The 24,540-nt window shown below is 38.3% G+C and overlaps 4 protein-coding genes across 13 annotated transcripts in view; all 4 read right to left on the bottom strand.

The window, feature by feature from the left end:
• Window positions 1-1,986: 1,986 nt before the first annotated feature.
• On the bottom strand, window positions 1,987-2,961 carry LOC134752505 (zinc finger protein 423-like). The gene has a single exon (XM_063688198.1). The coding sequence runs from the start codon at window positions 2,959-2,961 to the stop codon at window positions 1,987-1,989; it is 975 nt and encodes a 324-aa protein (XP_063544268.1).
• Window positions 2,962-3,229: 268 nt separating this feature from the next.
• LOC134752373 (zinc finger protein 85-like) lies at window positions 3,230-4,326 on the bottom strand. Its single transcript, XM_063688066.1, has one exon. It carries the CDS (start codon window positions 4,310-4,312, stop codon window positions 3,305-3,307), a length of 1,008 nt encoding a protein of 335 aa, XP_063544136.1. The 5' UTR covers window positions 4,313-4,326; the 3' UTR covers window positions 3,230-3,304.
• A 141-nt stretch (window positions 4,327-4,467) lies between these two features.
• Window positions 4,468-15,765, bottom strand: LOC134752372 (zinc finger protein 79-like). Its single transcript, XM_063688065.1, has 3 exons — window positions 15,734-15,765; window positions 14,453-14,503; window positions 4,468-5,958 (listed from the first exon to the last, which is right to left on the bottom strand). The coding sequence occupies exon 3, from the start codon at window positions 5,936-5,938 to the stop codon at window positions 4,697-4,699; it is 1,242 nt and encodes a 413-aa protein (XP_063544135.1). The 5' UTR covers window positions 5,939-5,958; window positions 14,453-14,503; window positions 15,734-15,765; the 3' UTR covers window positions 4,468-4,696.
• LOC134752370 (gastrula zinc finger protein XlCGF57.1-like) overlaps window positions 6,312-24,540 on the bottom strand; it is a 48,659-nt gene continuing 30,430 nt past the window's right edge. For 2 of the 10 annotated variants that reach the window (XM_063688049.1, XM_063688055.1), the window contains one exon: window positions 18,815-20,079. In XM_063688049.1, the coding sequence (XP_063544119.1) occupies window positions 18,824-20,079 (1,256 nt within the window). In that variant the 3' untranslated portion in view covers window positions 18,815-18,823. Of the gene's footprint in view, window positions 7,634-7,771; window positions 8,991-14,514; window positions 16,500-16,594; window positions 18,066-18,814; window positions 20,080-20,144; window positions 22,880-24,540 lie in introns of those variants that run through there. The other 8 variants (XM_063688054.1, XM_063688061.1, XM_063688058.1 and 5 more) reach the window with 8 other exon arrangements.

The following is a 24,540-nucleotide window of genomic DNA, read 5'->3' as shown; positions in this document are numbered from 1 at the left end:
ACTACCTACCATAGACACATGATGAACTAGTGCGTGCTTCTGTTACACCGCTCTGCTGAAGATATTCTTTGCTGAACTTTGACCATCGACCAACCGGTAATCTATTATATTATGTCCTTCTCCTAATCCTCATGTTAATCTGTGATAAACGAACCGTGTTTATATAAATACATAGGTTTCTAGAGTTGGACCAAGAAAAGTCTGCAACGATATTGATAGCATTCGCAGTGCAAGTGTTACCTATTTGTATGTCATAATTTCATAGAAGTTTGACGTTTAAATTAACACTTGCACTGCGTGTGCTATCAAAATCGTTCCAGACTTGTCTTGGTTTAACCAAATATAGATATAACTTCCTCTTTGGTTTAACTTTTGATAAGTTTTGCAGTTAGATATAAACTTTGTATGAAATGAAAATGTATAAAATATTGGTGAATCGTCTTTAGCCCATGCCGACATTTTTAAAGTAAATTTAAAAAGAAAATATATTTTCCCGCCAAATATTGTCTTTGGAAATATAGTTTTAAAAAGTATATGTGAAAGTGATAGGCCACCGCTTTGTTTTATATTTGTCTATTGCAAAACTTATTTATAGTTTGTCAGACGACTGTCTTATTTCAAACAGACAGAGAGAATCATACTATCTTTGTCTTACACTAGTACTACATTAGCACCCAAAAGAAAAGGATGAGTATAATTTTTTTTGTTCTTATTTACTGCCTATTTGGTTTGACCAACTATAGTGACTGTGGCCGCTGTCAACTTCTGAGGTCAACGCAGTTAATTAGGTACTATTTCACGTTTTATTAAGACTGCATCGGCCGTCCAGTGGCGCCCTCATTGTCATGTCTGGTACTTACTAGTTTTCTTTGCGAAAAGATGTTATAAAAAGAAATTAGAGAATCTAATTTCTTTGTATTACAATTTCTAGCAGCGGCTAGGGTCGTATGACTTAATATTGTACTCAATTACAGAAAGGGCAACTAAGTACTGTATCGAATAAATACAAGGATCTAATTTGGAATGTCAATTTATTAATCATTAATTACCTATGAAATATTAGTAGATACGCTCGACGAGCCTGTTTGGGCATCGAATCTTACTCTGTACTTGACTTAGTTTTCTCTGGCTTAGCAGAACGTCGGAAGCGGAACAACTAATGAAACCTTATGATCAATCCTTGCCTCGTACGTGTATTCATTTCAAAAACTTGATTACGAAACAATAAAGAAAGATCGAAGCGTAGTATAGGGACAATGACAAAAGCCTATCTCCGGCAGTTTGATAATACTTACTCGATAGCGTCACATTCGACGTTAAAATCGAAACCAACCTTGATTACCCCTCCTTATGTAGTCGAGATCTCAGAGTAGCGGTGATTTTGCAGCGTGTTTCAAAATGGACTAGTAAGGTATGGTGTATTCTTATAATTCCGACTACTTCAATATGCTGGATCATTCCGAAAATCACCCAGATGGAATTAATCTTTAGTAGAGTCCATTTTTGGAAAGCATCTCGCTCGCGGCACGTTTTTGCCATTAACGTGCAAGTTGTGGAATGAGGTACCTTCTGAGATGTTTCCCTTGCGCTATCGCATGGGGTTCTTCAAAAAGCAGGTATTTAGGGTTCTCAAAGGTTGGCAACGCATAAGTAGCTCCTGTGATGTTGCTTATGCCCGTGGGCGGCAATGACTGCTTCCCATCAGGCGGCCCGTCTGCTCGTTTGCTTCCTATTACATAAAACATAATTCCTTCTAGTTGAATGGTTTTTCAGAACGAAGGAGTTTGTACTTTTACTTTGTTTTGAAACAGTTACAGTCTTCTAACTGCAATACGTTACTAGAGTCCCCCTAATCTAACTTATCACGTTTCATAGAAATGCGACATTAATGACGACATTGCCACACTTTGTTAGTTAGTTTGGTCTGACTCTGGACTCTTCACTCATTCATTTACATAAATATAAATATAGACTGAGTGCCTATTTCTATAATTTCAAAGGATTTGATGTTTTTGGACTCCGCCTCTGCATCAAATGGAATGTTTTAGTATGAAGTGTAAGCGACCTTTGGTTATCAAACGTCTTAGTGCAAGCCTGGCAATGTAAGACTATCGGCTTCACCCCATGAACCTTCACTTCGTGGTCGTTCTTCTTAGTGTAATCTGTGAATTTTTCCCCACAGTATCCGCATTTGTTCCGCTTGTTCATTTGAACGTGGACGTTTCGTTCGTGTTCTTGCATTCTTAACTTAGCATCGAATACTTTAGGACAATAGCGACAGCTAAAGTCACCAGTGATATGCCTGTAACTGTGCGCCTGTAATATCCTCTTTGTAACAAACCCAGCCCCGCAGATTTCGCAAATGCAGTTCCTGTAGTGCTCGTTCATGTGCGCTAACAACACTTTAAAATTACTAAATTCTGCTGAACACTCGACGCAAGTATGCAAGTCGGATTCAAACCTAAACGGGACTAAGTGGTTCTTTAAATCTGTGATTATAGGACGGTCGTGAGCGACTTTCAAGTGCTCCATTAACTGTCCTAATTCCCTTATAGTCGAGGAACAGAAGTTGCATCGAAGCGACGTTATGTCCAGCTTTACAATGAAACCTACGATGGAGTCGCCTTTCATGTAATTAGCTTTAGTCGTGTCGTCGTGGGAGGTTATAGTATGTTGCTTCAAATCTGCTGGGTCGCGGTACTGGTCGCTGCAGAAACAGCAAGCATACCCCACGCTCCCTCGACAGCGAATTGGCGTCGCATTCGAGCAAAGTAGGATTTCCTTTAGATTAGCTTGGTGTTTGTGAGCTTCGTTCAGTTTCTTAAACGAGACATTTGCGGGTGCTGGCTTAATTTCAATAATCTTGCACCGTTTCTTCCGGGGTTTCTCCGTCTTTGGACTTATGACGATCGTTTTCAGTTTAGAAGATTTGGTTTTCTCACTCTCACGGGGTGCGATCATGGATCTCCGGCGCTTCCATTCAATACCTATGGAAATAGAAATTGGCATTAGAATTCCAAATGCGTTACATTTCAGATATATTAATTATTTCCTTGGTTGATGCTACTAGTTGTCTTCTGTTATTAACTTTTACCGTGCAGCGAGAGTAATCTTTTACCGGTTTAGGCCGTTTTAGGTACCTCTTTAAAATATTGCTATTTTTAGTCATTTCTTAAAATAAACCAAATTTATCATAGAATAGAGTTAAGGTAAGTACACATATTATACAAAGATAATAATAATTTATAATAACATTAAAGGAGACATTTATTTACATTAAATATTAATACAAAATCAAAGTAAATCACACTTCCTCCCCGTGTTTAGATCTCATATGGCACCTCCAGCTACATTTCTGCACAAACGTCATTTCACAGTGTTCACACTTAAATCGACGATCGTCTGCGTGTATCCTCATGTGCTCCCTCAGAGTGCTCTTCCTTCCGTACGATTTGTTACAGATCACACAGTGGAAGTCTCTCTGCCCTGTGTGCGTTAGCATATGGTTCTTTACCTCTGGCGTGGAGAAAAACATTTTATCACATTCAGGACACTTGTGCCGTTTCTCCATCATGTGGAAGGTCCGCTTATGGATGGCGAGATATTTATGGCTTTTAAAAAGCTTTTCACACGCCGGACACCTGATCTCAATTGCGGGTTTGCCGTGGACATTGACCATATGGATATTTTTGGCTATAGTGCCATTGAAGCGCTCGTGGCAGTAATCGCACTTGTTACGTTTGTTAAATCCTAGATGTACGGATTTTTCGTGCTCTTTCAATTTGAGGTCGTTATTGAAAACTCGCTGACATGTCTCGCATTTGTGTTCTCCGTTCGCGTGTTGTCGGACGTGGTTTTGCAAGCTCCTCTGATTCACATATCCGCTGCCGCAGGTGGTACATACAAAGTTAGGGATATGTATGTTCATATGGTGAACCAACGTTTTAAAATTGTGGAATTCATGATCGCAGTTCACGCATTTCAGGTCTGTTCTGTTAGTGTCGAATTTAAATGGTACCATGTAGTTTTTATCGAATGAATGTATAGTTTCTGAATGTTCCTTTTTTAAATGCTCCATTAACTTCTCGATGCTGTTAACTTCGCACTGGCAAAGTTTGCATTGCAGGTCTGTTATATCCACTCTTATTATTAGTTGCGCGATGTCCCGGCCAAAGTAAGCGTTATGTCCAGTGGGGTGTTTCTCCGCTGTATGCCTTTTCAGAGCCGCCGTGTCATCAAATCGTTCAGGGCAACAGCAGCAGGTGTACCACTTGCCGTGCAGTCTTAAGGGCGTGGCGTTCGAACACCTCATTATAGTACGGAGATTCTGGATATGCAAATCAAACTCATTAGGTTTTCTGGTCGTGTCACTTTTAGCTACAGATTTATTAGTTGATCCTGTGTTTTGGAAACTTCCTTTCTTCTTAGCTAGATTCTTATTTTTGTCAGTAGTTCGATCTATCGTAAGCTTTTGTTCATCTTCTTGTGCCAACTCGACTTTTATTTGGGAACTTCGTTCTTCAGGTACATCTGCAAAGATAAGTTTTGTTTTACAAAGGCCACACTTTTTCGCCACCTTCCTGCGTATATTGAAACACGTAAATCAGCTTATTATTATTTATTTTTCGCACTGTAAACATTTTTTACAAATATATCATACATATTTATAAAGGAACAAGTGAATTGGACAGCAAAATCACACTTCTTCTCCGTGCTTAGATCGCATATGCCCCCTCCAACTACATTTCTGAACGAAAGCTATTCCGCAGTGTTCACACTTGAATCTTCGGTCATCTGCGTGTATTCTCATATGTTCCCTTAATGTACTCTTCCTACCGTAAGATTTATTACAAATAATACATTGGAAGTCACGTTGCCCTGTGTGAGTTAGCATATGTTGTTTCACTTCATGGGTAGAAAAGAACATTTTATCGCATTCTGCACATTTGTGCCTCTTCTCCATCATATGAAACGTCCGCTTGTGGATGGCGAGGTATTTATGGTTTTTAAAAGTCTTTTCGCACGCAGGACACTTAACTTGGATCTCTGGCAATCCGTGAGCTTTAATCATGTGCGCGTTTTTTGCTATATAGCCAACAAACCGATCTTCGCAAAAGTCACATTTGTTTCGTTTGTTGAATGCCTGATGTACGGATCTCTCGTGCACTTTTAGTTTGGCGTCGTTATCAAAGATCCGCTGACATTTCACGCACTTGTGTTCTCCGTTGGCGTGCCTGCTCGCGTGGTGTTGATAGCTCCGTTGATTGACGAAACCGTTGCCACAAGAACCGCACACAAAGTTCGGATAATGAACATGCATGTGTTGAACTAACATCTTGAAATTATGGAATACATGTTCACAGATAACGCACGCTAGCTCATTGCCGGTATCGAATTTGAAAGGGATCATATAGTTTTTGATCCGTGTATGTATTCGTTGTGAGTGTTCTTCCTTTAAATGCTTTGTTAATTTCTCTAATTCACCGATTTTGGTCTTGCAAAGGTTGCATTCTAAACCCGTTATATCAACTCTTATAATTAGTTCTGAAATGTTCCGTCCGACAATTGCCGCTTTTCCATCTGGGTGTTTCTCAACCGTGTGTTTTTTCAAGGCTGATGTTTTTTCATACCGTTCAGGGCAGAAACAGCAAGTGTACCATTTACCATGCATTCTCAGTGGTGTAGCATTAGAACACCTCATAATCGTCTGTAAATTCTGTAGATGCAAATCCAGTTCAGTAGTTCTTTTAAGAATGATTGATCGGTTAGTGGTGATTTCTCGATCATACCAAATCAGCTGGTCGTTTGTAGATTTTTTATTTTTACTTTTTGCGCCTTTGTAATTGCCTTCTGTTCGTAGTATAACAATGTCTTCTACGCAGTCCTCTTCCAGTGATTCCGCTTCCAGGTCAGAGTTGGTCTCGAGTTTTATTAACATGCTTCCGTCCTCGGAATCATCTGTAAAGACAAGTTTTGTTTTATTCTAGTGCTCAAACTTATCCTCTTCATGGCAACATCAACATGATAACATTGATAACCAAAGGATTACTTATTTAGAAGCCGAATCGCATTCCACGGAAGGGGCATTTGGTGAAATTAAGTTTATTTACCATTTTAATTGGATACGTTTCTCTATTAAAATTCAAGAATTAATGGTAGTAGTAAACTCTATATTGCACGAAAAGACATATTAAAGATAACATACAATTAGTAAGAAGTACAAAGGCGAACTTATCCGTTTGAGGGATCTCTTCCAGTTAACCTTTAGGTAAGTATTAGTCAATTTTTTAGTAAAATAAAACGATGCTAGTAAAACATAATTATATGTATTTAGCTCAAAAAATGGCATTGTAACAATTCATTTTGTTTTTATTTTTCTTTATAGAAATTCACTTTTATTATGTGACATCTTCCCCATGCTTCGATCGCATATGCCCCTTCCAACTGCATTTCTGTACGAACGCCATATTGCAGTGTTCGCATTTGAAACGACGATCGTTATTGTGAATCCTCATATGCTCCCTTAAAGTGGAGCGCCTGCTGAATGCCTTAGAACACACCGCGCATTGAAATGCACGCAGCCCCGTGTGGATTGTCATGTGATGCTTTAAAGTGTGTTTTTGGAAGAATTTCATGCCACAGTCCGGGCAAGTCTGATCTTTCTCCATCAGATGAAATCCTCGCTTATGGTTCCTCAAACTCTTCGTACATGAAAACTTCTTATTGCATACTGTGCATTTAAACTCTGGCTTTTTAATCCCATGTACTTTTTCTAAGTGGTCCAACTTCCAATTCAGCTCAGCGAATTTTTCGCCACAGTAGCCACATTTGTTTCTTTTAATGCCGAGATGAACTGTTCGCGTGTGATTCTTCAATTTAAGGGTGCTACTGAAGAGTTTGTTGCATTCCTTACATGTGTATTCGCCTACATTATGCCCGAGTTGGTGAGCTTTCATACTGCTATAGCTTAAATAGCCTTCGTCACAGACATCGCAAATAAAATTCCTATAGTGCTTTCGCATATGATCAACCAAGGAATGGAAATTATTGAATTCTTGGCTGCAAACAGCGCATTTCAGTTCTTCCGTTTCAAACTTAAAAGGAATCATTAGGCTTTTGGTGAGTGTATGGAGTGGTTCTTCATGTACTTTCATAAGATGTTCTGACAGCTGTTCAAGTTGATCGATAGATTGGCCACAAAGTTTACAGTGCAGAGCTGTTATATCTAACTTTACGAAGAAGTTGGAATTGTTGCCTTTTATTAATGGTTTATCTTTATAAGTGTGGTTCTCCCTTGTATGTTGTTTCAGACTCGAAGCTTCACGATAGGACGAGTCGCAAAAGTAGCACGTGTAACCGAGATTACCGCGAGTACGGATCGGCGTTGCGTCTGAACACCGCAGTATTATAAATAAATTATCCTTGTGTTGTCTTATTTCTTTCTTCATATAGTGTCCCTTTCGAGATGGTACTGGTTTATTTCTAATTTCTAGAACTAGTTCGGAACAATTCTTCTCTTTGCCCTCTGTTGAATTTGAAAACACATTCTTTGACTTGGTCAGTTCTATATCTTCAACCTCTATGTTTGTTCTCTGATTTTCGACTTTTTTGTTCTGGCAACTTTGTCGTCGTTCTGGAAAGAAATATATAAATGTTCACATCATGTTTAAAAGATCCACTTCCAGTTAGCTACGAAATTATTAAAAATACGACAGCTACCTATTTAGACGCTAAAGGATATGCTTGATAAATAAAAGACTGGAAATCTTAATCTTAGCAATTTATCGAATATATTTCCAAAGACATATATTACATATTCTAATTTAAGTTTAATTCAGAGTGGTTAGAACGCATATGACCCCTTAAGCTGCTCTTTTGCACGAAAGCCATTTCGCAATGTTTGCACTTGTACCGTCGATCGTCGGTATGAATCCGCATATGATCCGACAAAGTCTTCTTCCGACCAAAAGACTTAAAGCACACGGCGCATGAGAACTCCCTAGTACCAGAATGAATAACAAAATGATTCTTCAACTGAGCCTTTGCGTAAAATGACATATCGCATTGAGAACATTTATGAGGTCTTTGAATTAAATGATCCCTTTTGATGTGAAGTCGAAGAGCTGCCATGGTCTCGAATGTTCTTTCGCAAGCTTTGCATTTAGGAGATTCCCTTTGTATACCGTGCACATCCTTCAAATGTTTTACTTTTTGTCTGAAATCTCTAAATCTCTCATTGCAATAAGCGCATAAATTTAGCTTTGGGAGCCGGTGGACTTGTTTTTCATGCGCCCTTTGTTTAAGTGCCGTGTCGTAAACTTTAGGACAAAAACTGCAGATAAACGATCCCGTTTCATGGGTTTTCTTGTGGTTCCTTCTCATGTTGCGTGTAACGAAACCACTATCGCACGTTTCGCAAATATAATTTCTGAAATGGACATTCATATGCTCCTGTAAAACCTTGAAAGTATTAAAATCATTGGGGCAGAAGACGCATCGCAGCGTTTCGTCGCCGAATTTGAAGGGTAAAATGTGGCTGTCGATGTCTGTGTACATTTTTTTACCGTGCTTATCAATTAAATGACTTGTGAGTAGTTCTAGTGAATCCACGTTGCTATTGCATAGTTCGCAGCGCAGCGCCGTAATGTCAAGTTTCACAAAATATTCAGCCATCGTTTTTCCCCTCATGAAGGTGCGCTTAGTCTTACTGTCGTGGCCCTGCATGGTGTGGGTTTTGAGATCAGCCGGGTTTGGATACTGCTCCGGACAGAAGCAGCACTGGTAGCCAATACCGCCGTGAGCCCGAATTGGAGTAGCATTCGAACTATCTAAAATAATTCTTATATTATTCCGATGCATTTCTAATTCTGTTGGGCCCTTTGTCTTTTTTGCCTTATCTTCTTCATTCTGAGCTGTCGTGGATCTCTTGTTTTTGGAATCTTCTTTTTTCGAAGAACACTCAAATTGGACGCCAATATGCGTCTCTTCACCTATAAAGAAAATCAGGAATTATTGCGTTTCTATTATAGTATGAATTTTCTCAAATGATTTTACGCCTAAGACCCTAATCTGTTAAACAAAAGCCATTGTTTCTTTTGTATGAGCGGTTAGCTCCCGTATCAACCACGCGGCAAAGAAACAATCTCCTTTAAAAAGCAACTATATCGTGGTGGTTTTAAGGTTCAAGTCTATGTACATGTAACATGTATTGGTAATGTAGGACGATCGACCACCTCAATAAAGGTTAGCGCTCATATTATTAATAAACGACATTGTTGCTTTGCTACGCGCTCAGAACGGGTAGGCATTCTCTACCAGGTTGACTGGTAGAGAATGCCTTATGGCATTAAGTCCGCCTTTTGTACTGTAAGGTTTTCTTTTGTGCAATAAAGATTAAATAAATAAATAAATAAATAAACAATGGGTTTTGTTTCGCACAAAAGAAACAATGGGTTTTGTTTAACAGATTAGGGTCTTCGGTGTAAAAATCATTTGAGAAAATCTAAACTATACCCCGACGACAAAAATAAAAAAGAAACGTGCGGTTCCTATTTAGTACTAAATTATATTTAAAAGTTAATTTCGATACCTTTTAGGTTTAGTATTCTTTAAGCACGTCTTCTGAATCCAAAAAGTACGAGTGCGTAGGTATAAAAACAGGTATGCTTGAGAGTAATGCGAGTGCATTCCTTCCCAGAGTATTCTCACATGGCATAACAAGATCGAAGGCGGTAGGTAGTCAATTTTGAAATATTTTGGGTTAAAAACATACCTAAGTTGAACGGTCTGCTACCACCTTGTGGCTGGCCTAAATCGAAAACTTACTTGACATTGATACTTCACGCCAATAACCAGGAAGAACTTTATGTTGCCCCCTACAGTCTACAGTTGCTCGATCGATGACACTTAATAACCTCTATCCGCCTTCGGGGAATGCGCTAGCCTAGGTGGCGCTTTCGTAGCCCTATTGCCAGTTACAGTTTTTAAATACATTCATTGTATTTTTTAAATTAGGGACTACAAAAATGATGCAATGAGGCACGCGGCGTTGTATACAAATCCTTGTTCGTATATGTAGATAAGATAGAAGTAAGACCAAGATAACTCTGCAGCGATTTTTATTATAGCACAGAAGTGCGTTACTTTAAACGTCAAATTTCTATGAAATTATGACGTCTAAATAACACTTGCACGTCTGTGCTATAAAAATAGCTGCAAAGATATCTTGGTCTTACTATAACCTAATACATCTATAAGTTACAGGATCTAGGATATAATCTTGTGAATAAGGCCCACTTGCACCATTTCATTAACCCGGGTTAACCGGTTAAACCTGGAGTTACTATGACCATGGTTACCAGTACAATTTGACACTGAGTTAATGGTTAACCCACATAAGCACATGCACACTATGGGGAAACGTGACATGGAGCGGTGCAGACTCTGTATGGAGGCAGAGGAGACGCCCCTACACATCCTCAGAGTGCCCCTGCCTAATGCGCACTCGTGACTTGATCCTGGGTGGACATATATTGCGCCCGGAGGAGTTAGTCTCTCGAAACCAAAAAGATCCTGCAGCTGTTTGAAGTTGCAGGTTTGGATCGAGAGTTGTAGTAGGTGGCGATCACAATAGATCAGAGATGGTCGCAGTGATACATAGGCTCTGGAGCCTTACATAGCCCCTAGAAAAAAGAAGAAGAAGAAGAATGGTTAACCCGCTTAACCCCGGGTTAGTGGGATGCTGCAAGTGCGTAAGTAACATGTGAATATTTAGTGTCTGTCAAACACTCACAAGAGTTCTCTGTTCGTAGGGTAGACGGAGGTGAATCGCATCAGACTAAAAAAAACTACTGACATAAAATATTTGCTTATGACTGGCGTTGCAGGGGCGACACGTACGATGCAATTTTAGTATAAAATAAAAATAAAAATCGCGATAGACCCGTTTGTAAATGTGATTTAATATGTGTTCAAACCGCGAAAGTTTTAAATGTTATAGGTATTGCAATTTTAGTATGCTTATATCAATGCAATATTTCAAACTAGCCTTTGCCCGCGACTTCGTCTGCGTGGAGTTAGTTATTTAATAGTGCAGTTAGTAATTTGGGTAGTTAATTTTAGTCTGCCTTTTATCGATTCTCCATACAAACATCCCTCCCCCCCTTTTCACCCCCTTAAAGGATGACTTCTGGTATAAAAACTACCCTATGTCCTTCCCTAGGACTCGAACTATACCAAATTTCAACTAAATCGGTTCAGCGGTTAAAGCGTGAAGAGGTAACAGACAGACAGAAATACACTTTCACATTTATAATATTAGTATGGATATGGATATCAATGGATTTTTAATCTGGTGCGGATATCGGGTAGGCTCGTAGATTTATCACATTATCACCATAGTAGCGACTCGGCACATTATCATCTCATTATACCTATTATCAAAGAGTAACTTATATTAGAGCGGTACCGTCATAGTAAATTTTGTAACCACAGTAAATTCACTGCCATCTATCGACACACTTTAAAACTAAAAATGAAGATTTATAAAAATACGATAAAATGTATTTAAATATGGATAAATAATTTTTTTTATTTGCATTAATTATTTTTATGATTTTGACCCATGTTCTTTCACTGATATGCGTTAAAATTGTTAAATAACAAACGAAACCGTCAACGCCATCTATACGACACTAGGCCAAAGCTAGTAGCGCCCTCTGAGCGAGAATCAAATTTTCGTGATTTTCGAGGCACGTTTTTTCCTCAGACTGTATCCATCTATTACGGAGTTATATCTATCTTTGCTATTATCTTTTCATCGCGTTCTCAATATCAATAATGTAATAAAGGTGACAAGATGATCAAAATGTGGTGAGTTGCAAATATAGTGATTTGGGGCCCGTTTCTCAAAAGCTTGTAGCTTGTAATACAAGTGGAAGGCCCTTTCTAACAAAAGCTGTCAAAAAATGACATCCGCTTGTTACAAGTTACAAGCTTTTGAGAAACGGGCCTCCGTTCATAATCTCTAAAAGTAAAATACAACATTATTTAAAAAAACAACTTTATTTTGCTGAATACAAACAATTTTTACAGCAAAAACACTAAACCAAAAGCTAAGAAATAATCAAAGAGCTATTAACATACATACGTTATTGTTATATTTAAGCCTTTCTATTTTTATTTCATATCAGTTTTTGAATGTAGAAAATATAGTCGTGAATAAAAATCGTGTCCGCTAGTTTGAAAGCTAAAATAGATGGTGCAACGTTTTGTGGTCACTGGATTATCAAACGTCACTTTTTGACAACCAGATTTACCACTTATATGTACATAGAATGATACAGACTAGAACGTTCCGGGACCGGGCCGAGGCGCCGGACACTCGTTTTCTATATGAGCATAACGTGGTTACTGATCCGTACAGCGCCATCTACATCATCTGTCAAATTTGAAGCACGATTTTGTATTGGAGCTTAACGCATCTTATTCCTAGGCACAAATAATTAATCTTTGCCTAATACTTATAAATTGTAGGTAAATTCTGTTTTAATTGTTTATGTATCTGTCACAGGTAAAAATTAACATTATTTTATAACATTTTCATTACAATAGATAGAGGAAATACAAACTATTAATCTAGTGGACTTTAATAGGAATACTAATATTTGACAAAAAAAATTTTTATGTGGACAATGCAATGCCGTCTGGCAATTTTCTAGAGTGCTCACTCCATACCTAGGTACATCTGGCGGCCTAGCCAAGGTGACGATCGCTTGCGCTTCGCTATTGAATCGCTTTGTGTCTCTCAGTACTGGTAATTCCACTACTTGGCGCTAGATGTCGACTACGAAAATAATAGTAGTTTTGGTAACAAAACTGATGTATGGAGTGAGCACTCTAATGTCTACTTAATTCTCTTTGTTACAATGTACATACAATTTCTTCAGGTGGAGTATTACGTCCATGAACTAGGCACTTCGCAACTTCTAACATAGGTACCTATTTATTTATTTTAGATTTAAGCTACTAATTAATTTCGTTTAGTAGTACCACTGTATATATCTTGTATGTAAGTAAACAATCTTTCCAATAGAAATAGGTATCTATTTAATGAAATAAAATAAGAGATATACCATATGTATGTTGTAAAAATTATAGGTATACTATATTATTTAATTTAACAAAATAATCCAGTAGTATGAAAGGATACAATATAAAAAAAATTAGAATACATATTTACCATCATACATCGATAATTCCTAGGTACAGAATATTATTGTTTTCCAGAATTCCGTTTTGCCGAACCTTTTTACACTTGCTTATACTCTATTGTTTTTTTATACTATATCGTAATTAAATCTAACATAGCATTTTACAAACCTAATACTTAACTAATTAACGGTTTCAAAAACTTAATACGTCAACATTCTACCCCACTCACCCACTCATTATACAGGGGTAAAACAAAAGGAAAAAAAGTGTTAAAGTAAAAACAAAAAAGAATGAATTTATCATTCCTTTAATTTATTTTTCTGTGACGCTCTTATTCTTTTAACTTGTAAATGGTAGATTCTGTAATGTACTCGTAGGCGCTCGTAGTTTCCAAACGTTTTATCACACGCCTTGCACTTAGCTTCTTTAGGACCAACTCCATGCACTTGTACCAAATGATCATACTTCTTTGCAAAACGCGTGAATTTCTCATCACAATAACCACATTTGAATCTCTTATCTTTGCCCTCGTGAACGCAGCCAATGTGATATTTTAATTTTCGAATGGAATCATAGACTTGGTGGCATTTGTCGCATTGGTAATCGCCCTGTTCGTGTTTTTTCTTATGCGCTAACATGCTATCTTTTTTAACGAAGCCTGCATCACAAACATCACAGACGTAATTCCTGTAATGCCTGTTCATATGTTCTATTGCCATTCTGAAAGCGGAGAAATCTGCGTCGCAATGGACGCATTTTATCGGATAACTGTCGAATCGAAAAGGCAACAAGTAACTTTTGACATCAGTGTGAATGGGTTGATCATGATCGACTCGCAAGTGATCTATTAATTCGGAAAGTTGAGCGAAACTTTTAAAACACACTTTACATTCTAAACACGTGATGTCGAGTTTCACAGAAAAGTCAGTGTAGTTGGGTCGTCGCCAATGTCGAGGATCGTGTTTTAGATCTCTGTGGGACTCAAGAGTATGAGTCTTGAGATCGGCCGGCTCAGGGAACTCCGACGGGCAGAAAAAGCACGCATAGCCAATGCCGCGGTAGCTGCGTATTGGTGTCGCGTTGGAATTAAGCAAGACGATCTCTAAATTATTCTGGGCTTTAGCAACTTCAGTTTCACATCTTTTTATTGTTTTTTTAGAAATTTTCGAACGCTCATCTATGGGTGTCGAAGACTTCTTGATGGAAGTGGTTGACACAATAACAGGGAGTACGGTTTTACCTGATGAGACGAGACGTTTAATCTTTGGGACTGGTGATTGATGTGTAACGTCTGTAAAGAAAGGTAAGGGTCACAGAAGTTCGCAGTCTGGACTGTAGAACTCAAGTCATGTATAACTTATCAATAATCTTAGTATCATAAATAAATTCCTATAGAAATTGACCTTAAAAATAGCATCAAGTTAACATCACTCCACAGTGAAGCAGTTAGAATGGAAAATAAATCAAAATTTTAAAAGATAATCCTTAAAAGCGATTGTTTCAAATTTGTTTTTTTAAATACTCTTCTGAACTACGCCTGTCCTCTGTTATCGCATGAGGATCCCTGACATTGAAGTGGCATCTCGAATGTTCTCTGAGCACGCCCCAAATGGTTCTTTTAACGCTCCGTGTATCGCGAAATTACCATGGCAATTCTTCGCAAAAAAACCACGACGTACTAAAAACTCAGAAATGTAACTCAAAAGGTTGATTCGCAAAATATATTCTGTCCGTCATAAAAGCGGCAAACATAAAGTCTCCACAGGCCGCATTTTTTTAAGATATAGGTGGCAAACGAGCAGGCGAATCACCTGATGGAAAGCGATTACCGCCGCCCATGGACACCTGCAACACCATAGGGGTTGTAAGTGCGTTGCCGGCCCTTAAAATGGTAATACGCTTTTTTATTGAAGGTTTGATTTTAAATGATCGTTCTCAAATCGAAAAGTTCTACTCGCAAGTGGTGGATCTAATCGGTTAGCTTGGGAGCAATCACACAAAACTTTAATGAGGCATTAGTGATTGTATTATTTGTATTTAACTTTGAATTGGCTTAGAAATACCATTACTGCCTAAATTATTCACCTCTTTTCGATTCTACTTATGTTTCGACTGTATGTGCGATTTTAGTGTGCATTTCTGGACGAAAGCCATCTCGCAGTGGTTGCACTTGTACCTGCGGTCATTGTTGTGTATCATCATATGCTGCGTCAATGTAGACTTCCTTGCGTACGCTTTCTGGCAAATATCGCATTTGAAATCACGAGTACCGGTGTGTTTCAACATGTGCCTGTTTAAATCGTGGCTGTATGAAAATTCCATATTACAAAGTGAACATTTAAACCTTCTTATCATCAAATGGAACGTCGTATAATGTGTTCGTAGACTACTGTTGTTCGAGAAGACTTTATCACACGCCGTGCACTTGGCCCTCATCGGAGCAACTCCATGCTCTTTAACTAGATGATTGTTCTTCATGACTAAACTACAGAATTTTTCGCCGCAATGGACACATTTGTACCTTTTACTTTGACCTTTGTGGGCGGAGCGAATGTGATTAGCTAACTTCGACTTAGTATTGTAGACTTGGTTGCATTGTTTGCATTTGTTATCTCCATTCTCGTGAGTTTTTTGGTGAGTTCGAAGGTTAGCTTGGGTGACGTAGCCTGCATCACAAATGTCGCAAATGTAATTTCTGTAATGACTTTTCATATGTTCTACTGCATTTCTGAAAGCTGTGAATTCTCGTTCACACGATGCGCATTTTACCATATCGCTGTCGAATCGAAAAGGCAAGAAGTAATTTTTGATATCAGTGTGAATGAGTTGATCATGATCGACTTGTAAGTGACGCATGAAGTCGGTAAGTTGAGCGCAACTTCTTAAACATACCTTGCATGTTAAGTTTGTGATGTCGATTTTTACAGAATAGTGCTCGGAACGTAGAGACCGCTTTGGTTTTACGTCGTTATGGGAGTTGAGAGTGTGTGTTTTGAGATCGGCCGGGACGGGGAACTCCAGCGGGCAGAAGAAGCACACATAGCCCGTGTCAAAGTGACCACGTATAGGCGTCGCATTAGAATGACGCAAGATGATTTCGAAATTATGATCATGCTTTGCCATTTCTGCCGCTAATGTGCCTCTCTTTGACGGTTTTTGCGGTTCTACGGTTATGGATGGTGAAGGTTGATTGTGAAGAGACGTAGTTGACGTGATAAAAGGCATCGTTTCATCATCCGACGGTGACACAAATTCTACCTTCAAGACGGATGTTTCATGTAGAACGTCTGAAAAGAGAAGTAAAAGTCACAGAAGTTTCTACCAGGATGAGCCATGGTACTGGCATTTTAATTAAAAAAAAAAAAAGTATCATTATATAAATAAATGTTTCTATCATAAGATCATAACTTGGTGAGGATCCCTGAATGAGACTTATGAACGAACGCCTGATCCGATTTTTTAACAAAACTGCTATAGAGCCAATGGTGCCCATGCCTATTAACACAAATAAAATTGTTATTGATTTACAATGCCGAATCGAAACTATTTGTATGGCAAAATTGAGATAAAGGTTTGCAGGACGAGGATTAATAGTCAATTATACCAATAAAAGTTGTCCGTTTAACAATTTAAAGTATATCATGGTAAGTTAAAAGTGTAACATATCTGTTAAATATTTGAAAGAGTAATAGTCAGAGTAGTATTCAAGAATTACTCTTTACTGTCTCGGTTACTTTTTCCATTTCTATTCCATGTTTCGAGTACAAATGAGTTTTTAAGCTGATTTTTTGCACGAAAGCCATCCCGCAGTAATCGCACTTGTGCCTGCGATCACCGTTGTGTATCATCATATGCCGCGTCAACGAAGACTCCCTTCCGAACGCTTTCTGGCAAACATTACATTTAATATCCTTAATCATTAAATGGCAACATTTGTAATGCTCTTGCATGACCTTGTAATTCACGAAGGTTTTATCACACGCCGTGCACTTGACTACCTTGGGAGCTACCCCATGTTCTTTAACCACGTGATTGTTCTTCGTAAAAAAATTTGAGAATTTTTTGCCGCAATATGAACATTTGTTCCTCTTATCTTGACCTTGGTGGGTGTAGAGAACGTGATTCTGTAACTTGACCTTAGTATTGTACACTTGGTCGCATGTCGTGCACTGATACTCTCCATTGACATGAATTCTTTTGTGTGATTGCAGACTAGCTCTAGTGACAAAGCCTGCATCACAAACGTCACAAATATAATTTCTGTAATGCATATTCATATGTTCAACTGCATTTCTGAAAGCTACGAATTCTGTTTCGCATGATGCACATTTTAGCTTACCGCTATCGAATCGAAGAGGCAAGAAGTAATTTTTAACCTCGGCGTGAATGGGTTGGTCATGCTCGACTTGCAAGTGGTGTATTAAATCAGACAGTTGATCAAAACGTTTAAGACACTGGCACGTTAAATTGGTAACATCGAGTTTAACCGAATAGTGATCGCATTTTGGCGGTCTTTGGTCTTCGTACATTAAATCTCTGTGAGAGTCTAGAGTATGTGCTTTGAGATCGTCCGGGTTGGGAAACTCGATCCGACAAAAGAAGCACATATAGCCCACGTCACTGTGGCCACGTATAGGCGTCGCATTAGAGTGACGTAAGACGATTTCTAAATTATGCTCATGTTTAGCCATTTCCGCCCCAAGTATACTTCGTGTTAGTTTTGAGTCTACTTTCACAGACCTTTTTCTCGCTTTCGGTTCTGATGTTATGGGTAAGTTAGGTTGATTGAGAAGGGACGTTGATATGTCAAAAGGAATATATTTTTCATCGGACGATGTAGCAAGAAGTTCCACCTCTAAGATCGATGTCGGATGTGGGACGTCTGAAAAGAGAGGCAAAGGTCACAGATGTATGTGAAATAAAGACCTGATTACGATATAAACCTTACTACTATTGCCTTAGCAGTGTCAAACTGACATATTCGCTAACATCTGCGTAACTTACATGCAATACATCTCGCTCGCACTAATATGCGAGTACGAGCGAGATGCATAGAAAGTAACTTACGCACACGCTAGCGAATGTGTCAGTGTCAAACTGAAGGTAGCCGTACTAGTCTGCGTGGCTTATTAATCCTTCCACCAGAGTACGACGTGCAGGATGTGCTACGGCTTAGTAACATTCATGACAGAGGCTTCTAATATAAACTGACTATTTCAGATTATCTTTATGATACTAGGAGTTTATTGCCGCATATTATCTTGAAGTGCCTCTCTAAATTACACTTCTAGACTAACGCATGTTCGAAAGTGTTCAATGTAGCATCAGTATTTTAATGACGTCATTTAAAATAACTTATTTAATGACCCTCATATACAAGCGTGGCAGTGAATCTTCTTCAATCAGATACATTGTACCATCCAAGCGACTCTTCTAATAAACCTGCTTAGAGCCTTAAGTGCGCATGCCCTTCATCAACTGTTATTTATTTGTTATTTACCATGTCGAATTCGTATGGCAAAATAGTAAGTTAAAGGTTTAGGGCTATAATAAAAACTCAATCATACAAAATAATGTATAATATTGTGTATTAAACAACTTAACTAATTATTCAAGAAGTACTATTTACTGCCTCAGTTACTTTTTCCATTTCGATTCCGTGTTTCGAGTATAAATGCGATTTTAAGCTGCATTTTTGGATGAATGCCATCGCGCAGTGCTCGCACTTGTGCCTTCGGTCATTGATGTGTATCCTCATATGCTGCCTCATCGTAGACTCCCTTCCGAACGCTTTCTGACAAACTTCGCATTTGTAATCACGAGCACCGGTGTGTTTTACCATATGCCTTTTTAATCCGCCGCTGTTTGAAAACTCCATAGTACAATCTGAACATTTAAAGTTCTTAATCTTTAAATGGTAAGACTTATAATGCATGCGTAAGATCTTGTCGTTTCCGAAGGTTTTATCACACTCCGAGCACTTGGCTACCTTGGGAGCAACTCCATGTTCTTTAACCAGGTGACTGTTCTTCGCTGTTATACACGAGAATTTTTCACCGCAATATGAACATTTATTCCTTTTATCTTGACCTTGGTGGGTGTAGCGAACGTGATTGTGTAACTTGACCTTAGTATTGTACACTTGGTGGCATGTCGTGCATTGATACTCTCCATTGACATGAATTCTTTTGTGTGCTTGCAGGCTAGCTCTAGTGACAAAGCCTGCATCACAAACGTCACAAATATGATTTCTGTAATGAATATTCATATGCTCTACTGCATTTCTGAAGGCTTCAAATTCTGTTTCGCATGACGCACATTTTAGCTTGCCGCTATCGAATCGAAAAGGCAAGAAGTAATTTTTTACCTCGGCGTGAATGGGTTGGTCATGGTCCACTTGCAAGTGGTGTATTAAATCAGTCAGTTGATCGAAACGTGTAAAACACTGGCACGCTAAATTCGTGACGTCGAGTTTTACCGAATAGTGATCGTATTTTGGCGGTCGTTGATCGTCATACATTAAATCTCTGTGAGAGTCTAGAGTATGTGCTTTGAGATCGTCCGGGTTGGGAAACTCCATCCGACAAAAGAAGCACATATAGCCCACGTCACTGTGGCCACGTATAGGCGTTGCATTAGAGTGACGTAAGACGATTTCTAAATTATGCTCATGTTTAGCCATTTCTGCCCCGAGTATACTTCGTGTAAGTTTTGAGTCTACTTTCAAAGACCTTTTTGTTATTTGCGGTTCTGCTGTTACGGGTAACATAGGTTGATTGAGAAGGGACGTTGATATGTCAAAAGGTTTTTCGTCGGACGACGGGGCGAGAAGTTCCACCTCTAAGATTGATGTCGGATGTGGAACGTCTGAAAAGAGAGGCAATGGTCACAGATGTATGTGAAATAACCACGGTATTAAGATATACACCTAGTCTCCGTGGCTAATTAACTTATATTTCCACCAGAGTATGACGTGCTAGGCTTATCGAATTGGCAAGGGAAAGAGGTTTTTTTCATAAATTTAAATTGGCTATTTCTTAAAACTAGGAGTTTACAGTATATTTAATTTTCATCCCGAAGTGGCTTTGTTAAGTACCTACACTTCTGTTTTGAACCAACGGGTATTCTTAAGTGTTAAATGATGACAGCATGTCATGCGCTGACGACATGAATGTAGTATCTTAATGACCTCAATTAAATTAACTTATGAGTCTTATGACTACCACCATATGCAAGCATGGCACTGAGTCTTCTTCAACCAGATACCTACATTGTATCATCCAACCGTCTCTTCCAATAGCACAGCTTAGAGCCTAAAGTTCGCATGCCCTTACACCAATTGTTATTTGTTATTTACCATGTCGAGTTTGTATTCCAAAATAATATAAAAGTGATGATAATAAAAGTCAATCATACAAAACAATCGTATTTGTGTATATTGAACAACTTACAGTACATTTTTGCAAGTTAGTTATTTAATTTTTGACACATTAACAGACGGCTAAATATCGACTAAATTATGAGAATTGCATGTCATCGAAGCGGATTTAAGGATCGCATAATGACTTTTTCATCTAATATCAATGCCGCAACTTTACCAACCGGAGTTCGGTGCCCTCACCACCTATTTTTGTACAAAATGATAGTTTCTTTCTACGACTAACGTTTCTTCTCACGGCTTTTGGGGATCCTCTCAGGCTCCCAGGTCTGTAGCATTTTGCCCGCAGTACCATCCTATAGTTACGCTTATGCCTAACATTCCTATCGAACTTCCTCAAGCAGATAAAGCTTGAACTCGCCAAAATTTGGGCACATAAAATTACAAATAAATAGAAAACAAAGGTTTATTGGAGCGAAATATATATTGAATATAGTTCAAAATATTATAGTTTATCATGTTGATTTTATTGATTGATTAATTTCAATCTCGTGTTTTTCTGTTTTTTGGTTCTTTCCATTGATTAACGTCTCCGCAACATTTCATAAATATAAAAACTAATAGATTCTTGATATATTAATATTTTCACAAATATCTTTAGCCTAATCGAATTTTCCAAGGTGCAAAGTGATTTCGCTCCGTCATCATTGCTTAAAGTTCGTTATCATGAAAACTAATTATAAAATTGACAACTATTTAGGATCATATGTTCCTCATGCTATAGCGATTTTAATTTAAGCAAACAAATCAAATTAAACCACCCCCGTGGCAAAAATGTGTGCCTTCGTTTTGGCGTGTTCAAGCTTTCGAAGTCAATTTCCTATCGATTTTTCACACATGGTATCTTTATGCAGCAAATGCTTAGGATAAAAATAAATTCTAAATAAATACAAAATGTTATATTTTTAACCAATTTAACGGTACAATTGGTAAGGTAATGGTTCGATAACGATATTATCGTATGTTATAACCGCATCTTGCTATTTGTTTTGACAATATATATTGGCTAATTAAATCATTTCGATCTTTTTTCGATCCCATGTTTCGAGCGCATGTGTGATTCTAAAGTGCATTTTTGAACGAACGCCATCGAGCAGTGGGTGCACTTGTGGCTGCGGACATTGTTGTGGCTCCTCATATGCTGTACTAGTGTGACCTTTCTACCGTATGCTTTCTGGCAAATATCGCATTTGAAATTTCGAGTGCCGGTGTGTTTCACCGTGTGATCTCTTAAATCCCCGTTTGTCGGAAACGCCATATCACAATATGAACACTTGAATTTCTTTATCATTAAATGGTGTACCTTATAATGCTCACTTAGGCCTTTGTTGCTTCGGAAGGTTTTGTCACAAGCCTTGCACTTGGCTAACGTGGGAGCAACTCCATGAGCTTTTTTTTGGTGATTAGTTTTCATTATTAGACCCGAAAATCTTTCGCCGCAATAGGCACATTTGTGCCTCTTATCATGACCTTGGTGGGCGCAGCGAATGTGATATCTCAACCCCACCATAGTATTGTAGACCTTTTGGCATTGGTCGCACTGATAATCACCGTACTCGTGACTTCTTTTGTGACACCGAAGGCCTAATTTAGTAACGAAACCTGAGTCACAAATGTCACAAATGTAATTTCTATAATGGATATTCATGTGTTCTAGTAACTTTTTGAAAACCGTATATTCTGTGTCGCATACTGCACATGTTAGACGATCACTGTCGAATCTAAAAGGTAACAAGTATTTTTCAGCATCAGCGTGAATGGGTTGATCATGGTCCACCCGCAAGTGGTGCAGTAAGTCAGAAAGTTGGGCGTATCTTTTAAAACAAATTGTGCATTTTAAATTAGTGATGTCTACTTTAACTGATAATATTTCAAATCTTAGCGGTGGCAAAGTAGGATCTCGCGTGTTATCATCGTGGAATTCTAAAGTATGTCTCTTGAGGTCGGCCGGGTCGGGGAATTGTATAGAGCAGAAGAAGCAGGCATAGCCGATACCGCGGTGGCCAAGTGTCGGTGTCGCGTTGGAATGACGTAGAATGATTTCTAAATTTTGCTGATTTTTAAACACTTCACTCCCTTTGCTTGTCTTTGGCTGACTTGGTTTTTTCTTTGCTTTGATTACAGATGTCGATTGCTTAAGACGCGAAGTCGATATGATATTGGGCAGTTTTTTTTCAGCTGACGTAATAAGAGGTCCCATCTTTACGACTGGTGTCTGACGTGGAACGTCTGAAAAGAAAGGTAATTTTCATAGATATACGTGGAGATACGACACATGCAATTATTATTGTTTATTAGCAATGACTTGTTCTTTTAGTCTTTCCATTGGCATACAATGTGATGAATGTGAACCATAATCATCACAAAGTTGTTACGGACTGAAGTTGTAAAGAGTTGAACAAAAATAAGTTGGAATACACGAATTTCTTAGCATTACGTGTTCACGCCATCATGCTTTAACTTGACATTGTTTTCTAAATTACGCTTCTGAACGAACGCTTGTCTGTAGGTGTCAACGCTTGTCTGTAGGTGTCGCATGACAGCCGGCTGCCATCAGTATGACACGTCGAATGTTGTCTCGATGACTTGCTTGTATACCACTACCACAATGTTCAACGAAAATCCTTCATTCCGCCATGGATTAACCAAAGATTAGATAAATCAGACAAATATGGCACACGTGTCTTCGTTCCATGAAATGGTCACTTTAATCAAGTCGCGTCAACGCTCTTAGTCTTGCAAAGGTACGATTGTATACTTGATATTTGAGTTCAATCCTTGGTGTGATCGGTATGATCTCAAAATTAAAGTGATGAACATGCATGCTCTGATAGAATTTTAAAGTCAGTAAACTCAGGGTAGCATAGCCCACAATGAAACTTCAAAGTCAAATGGTGGTATTTGAGTAATAAACACTCATGTGATTGATATTTTTCACTGAACTCTATATGTATTATTAATTTATTACAAAAGGGTCACGGCTGGTAGCTTCAATAAAGGTGCCAAAATATGTGTGGTTCACATCGGAGAAAATATAATCTCGTGTTTCGATAATCATGTGTTAAACCAATTTTTTAACGAGCAGATACGTATGCGAGCGCTACTACAAATTCCTTTAATATAAAATCATGTGTTAGTTCGCTAATTAATAACTAAATTTGTGTAGATAGTGTAATCCCATCAACAACATAAATGTGAAATGAGAGTCAAGTTCAATATTAAGAATATGAGCCGTTGTTGTTGGCTTCGGTGGAAAAAGAATTGAGATCTATATTGGTGCCAAGTTCTAGTTCACTTGGGATGTAATTAAAGTTCAGGATTTGACTTGGCTGGTTTCTACTACACGCTATATTATATTTGTCTATGTTACTTTTCTAAAATTTTGTTTGTTGGTATAAAAACTAGCCAAGACAAATCCTGAACTTTACATCCCAAGCGAACTAGAACTTGGCACCCATATAGATCTCAATTCTTTTTCCGGCGAAGTCAGCAACGGCGCATATTCTTTATTTATTATTGAACTTGGCTCTCATTTCACATTTGTTTTTGATAGGATATCAATGTTACTTTTTGTACAGAAATTATTAGTATGCATCATAGTTGATTTTGAAAGTAAAATGTATTTTTGCTATTACAAATTCGAAATAACTAACGGCCGCTGCGTCGCCAGTTCTCTTCTTTTGAACTTGTCCAATTTAACAACGTGGGTGGAGCGCAGAGCGGAGAGCCCGACATGCCAGATATTACGCTTTATCAATTTGTCGCCGTTGTGCTCTTCAAGAAAATGTTTTTTTATTTTTTATTTTTGCGGTTGGGGAACCGTTGGAGAATAAGCACACATGTACCCCCGCAGATCGTGGCCTTTTATTGGTCTTGCATTAGGATTAAGT

This window comes from Cydia strobilella, chromosome 24 (genome assembly GCF_947568885.1).
Source record: "Cydia strobilella chromosome 24, ilCydStro3.1, whole genome shotgun sequence".
Lineage (NCBI taxonomy): Eukaryota > Metazoa > Arthropoda > Insecta > Lepidoptera > Tortricidae > Cydia > Cydia strobilella.
Note: the sequence above shows the minus strand (reverse complement) of the source record. Positions and strands in the feature narration are given on the sequence as shown.

Excerpts from the sequence above, each read along its gene's own strand:
- LOC134752373 (XM_063688066.1), bottom strand. The coding sequence starts at position 4,312 with ATGAGGTGTTCGAACGCCACGCCCTTAAGACTGCACGGCAAGTGGTAC.
- LOC134752505 (XM_063688198.1), bottom strand. The coding sequence starts at position 2,961 with ATGATCGCACCCCGTGAGAGTGAGAAAACCAAATCTTCTAAACTGAAA.
- LOC134752372 (XM_063688065.1), bottom strand. The coding sequence starts at position 5,938 with ATGTTAATAAAACTCGAGACCAACTCTGACCTGGAAGCGGAATCACTG.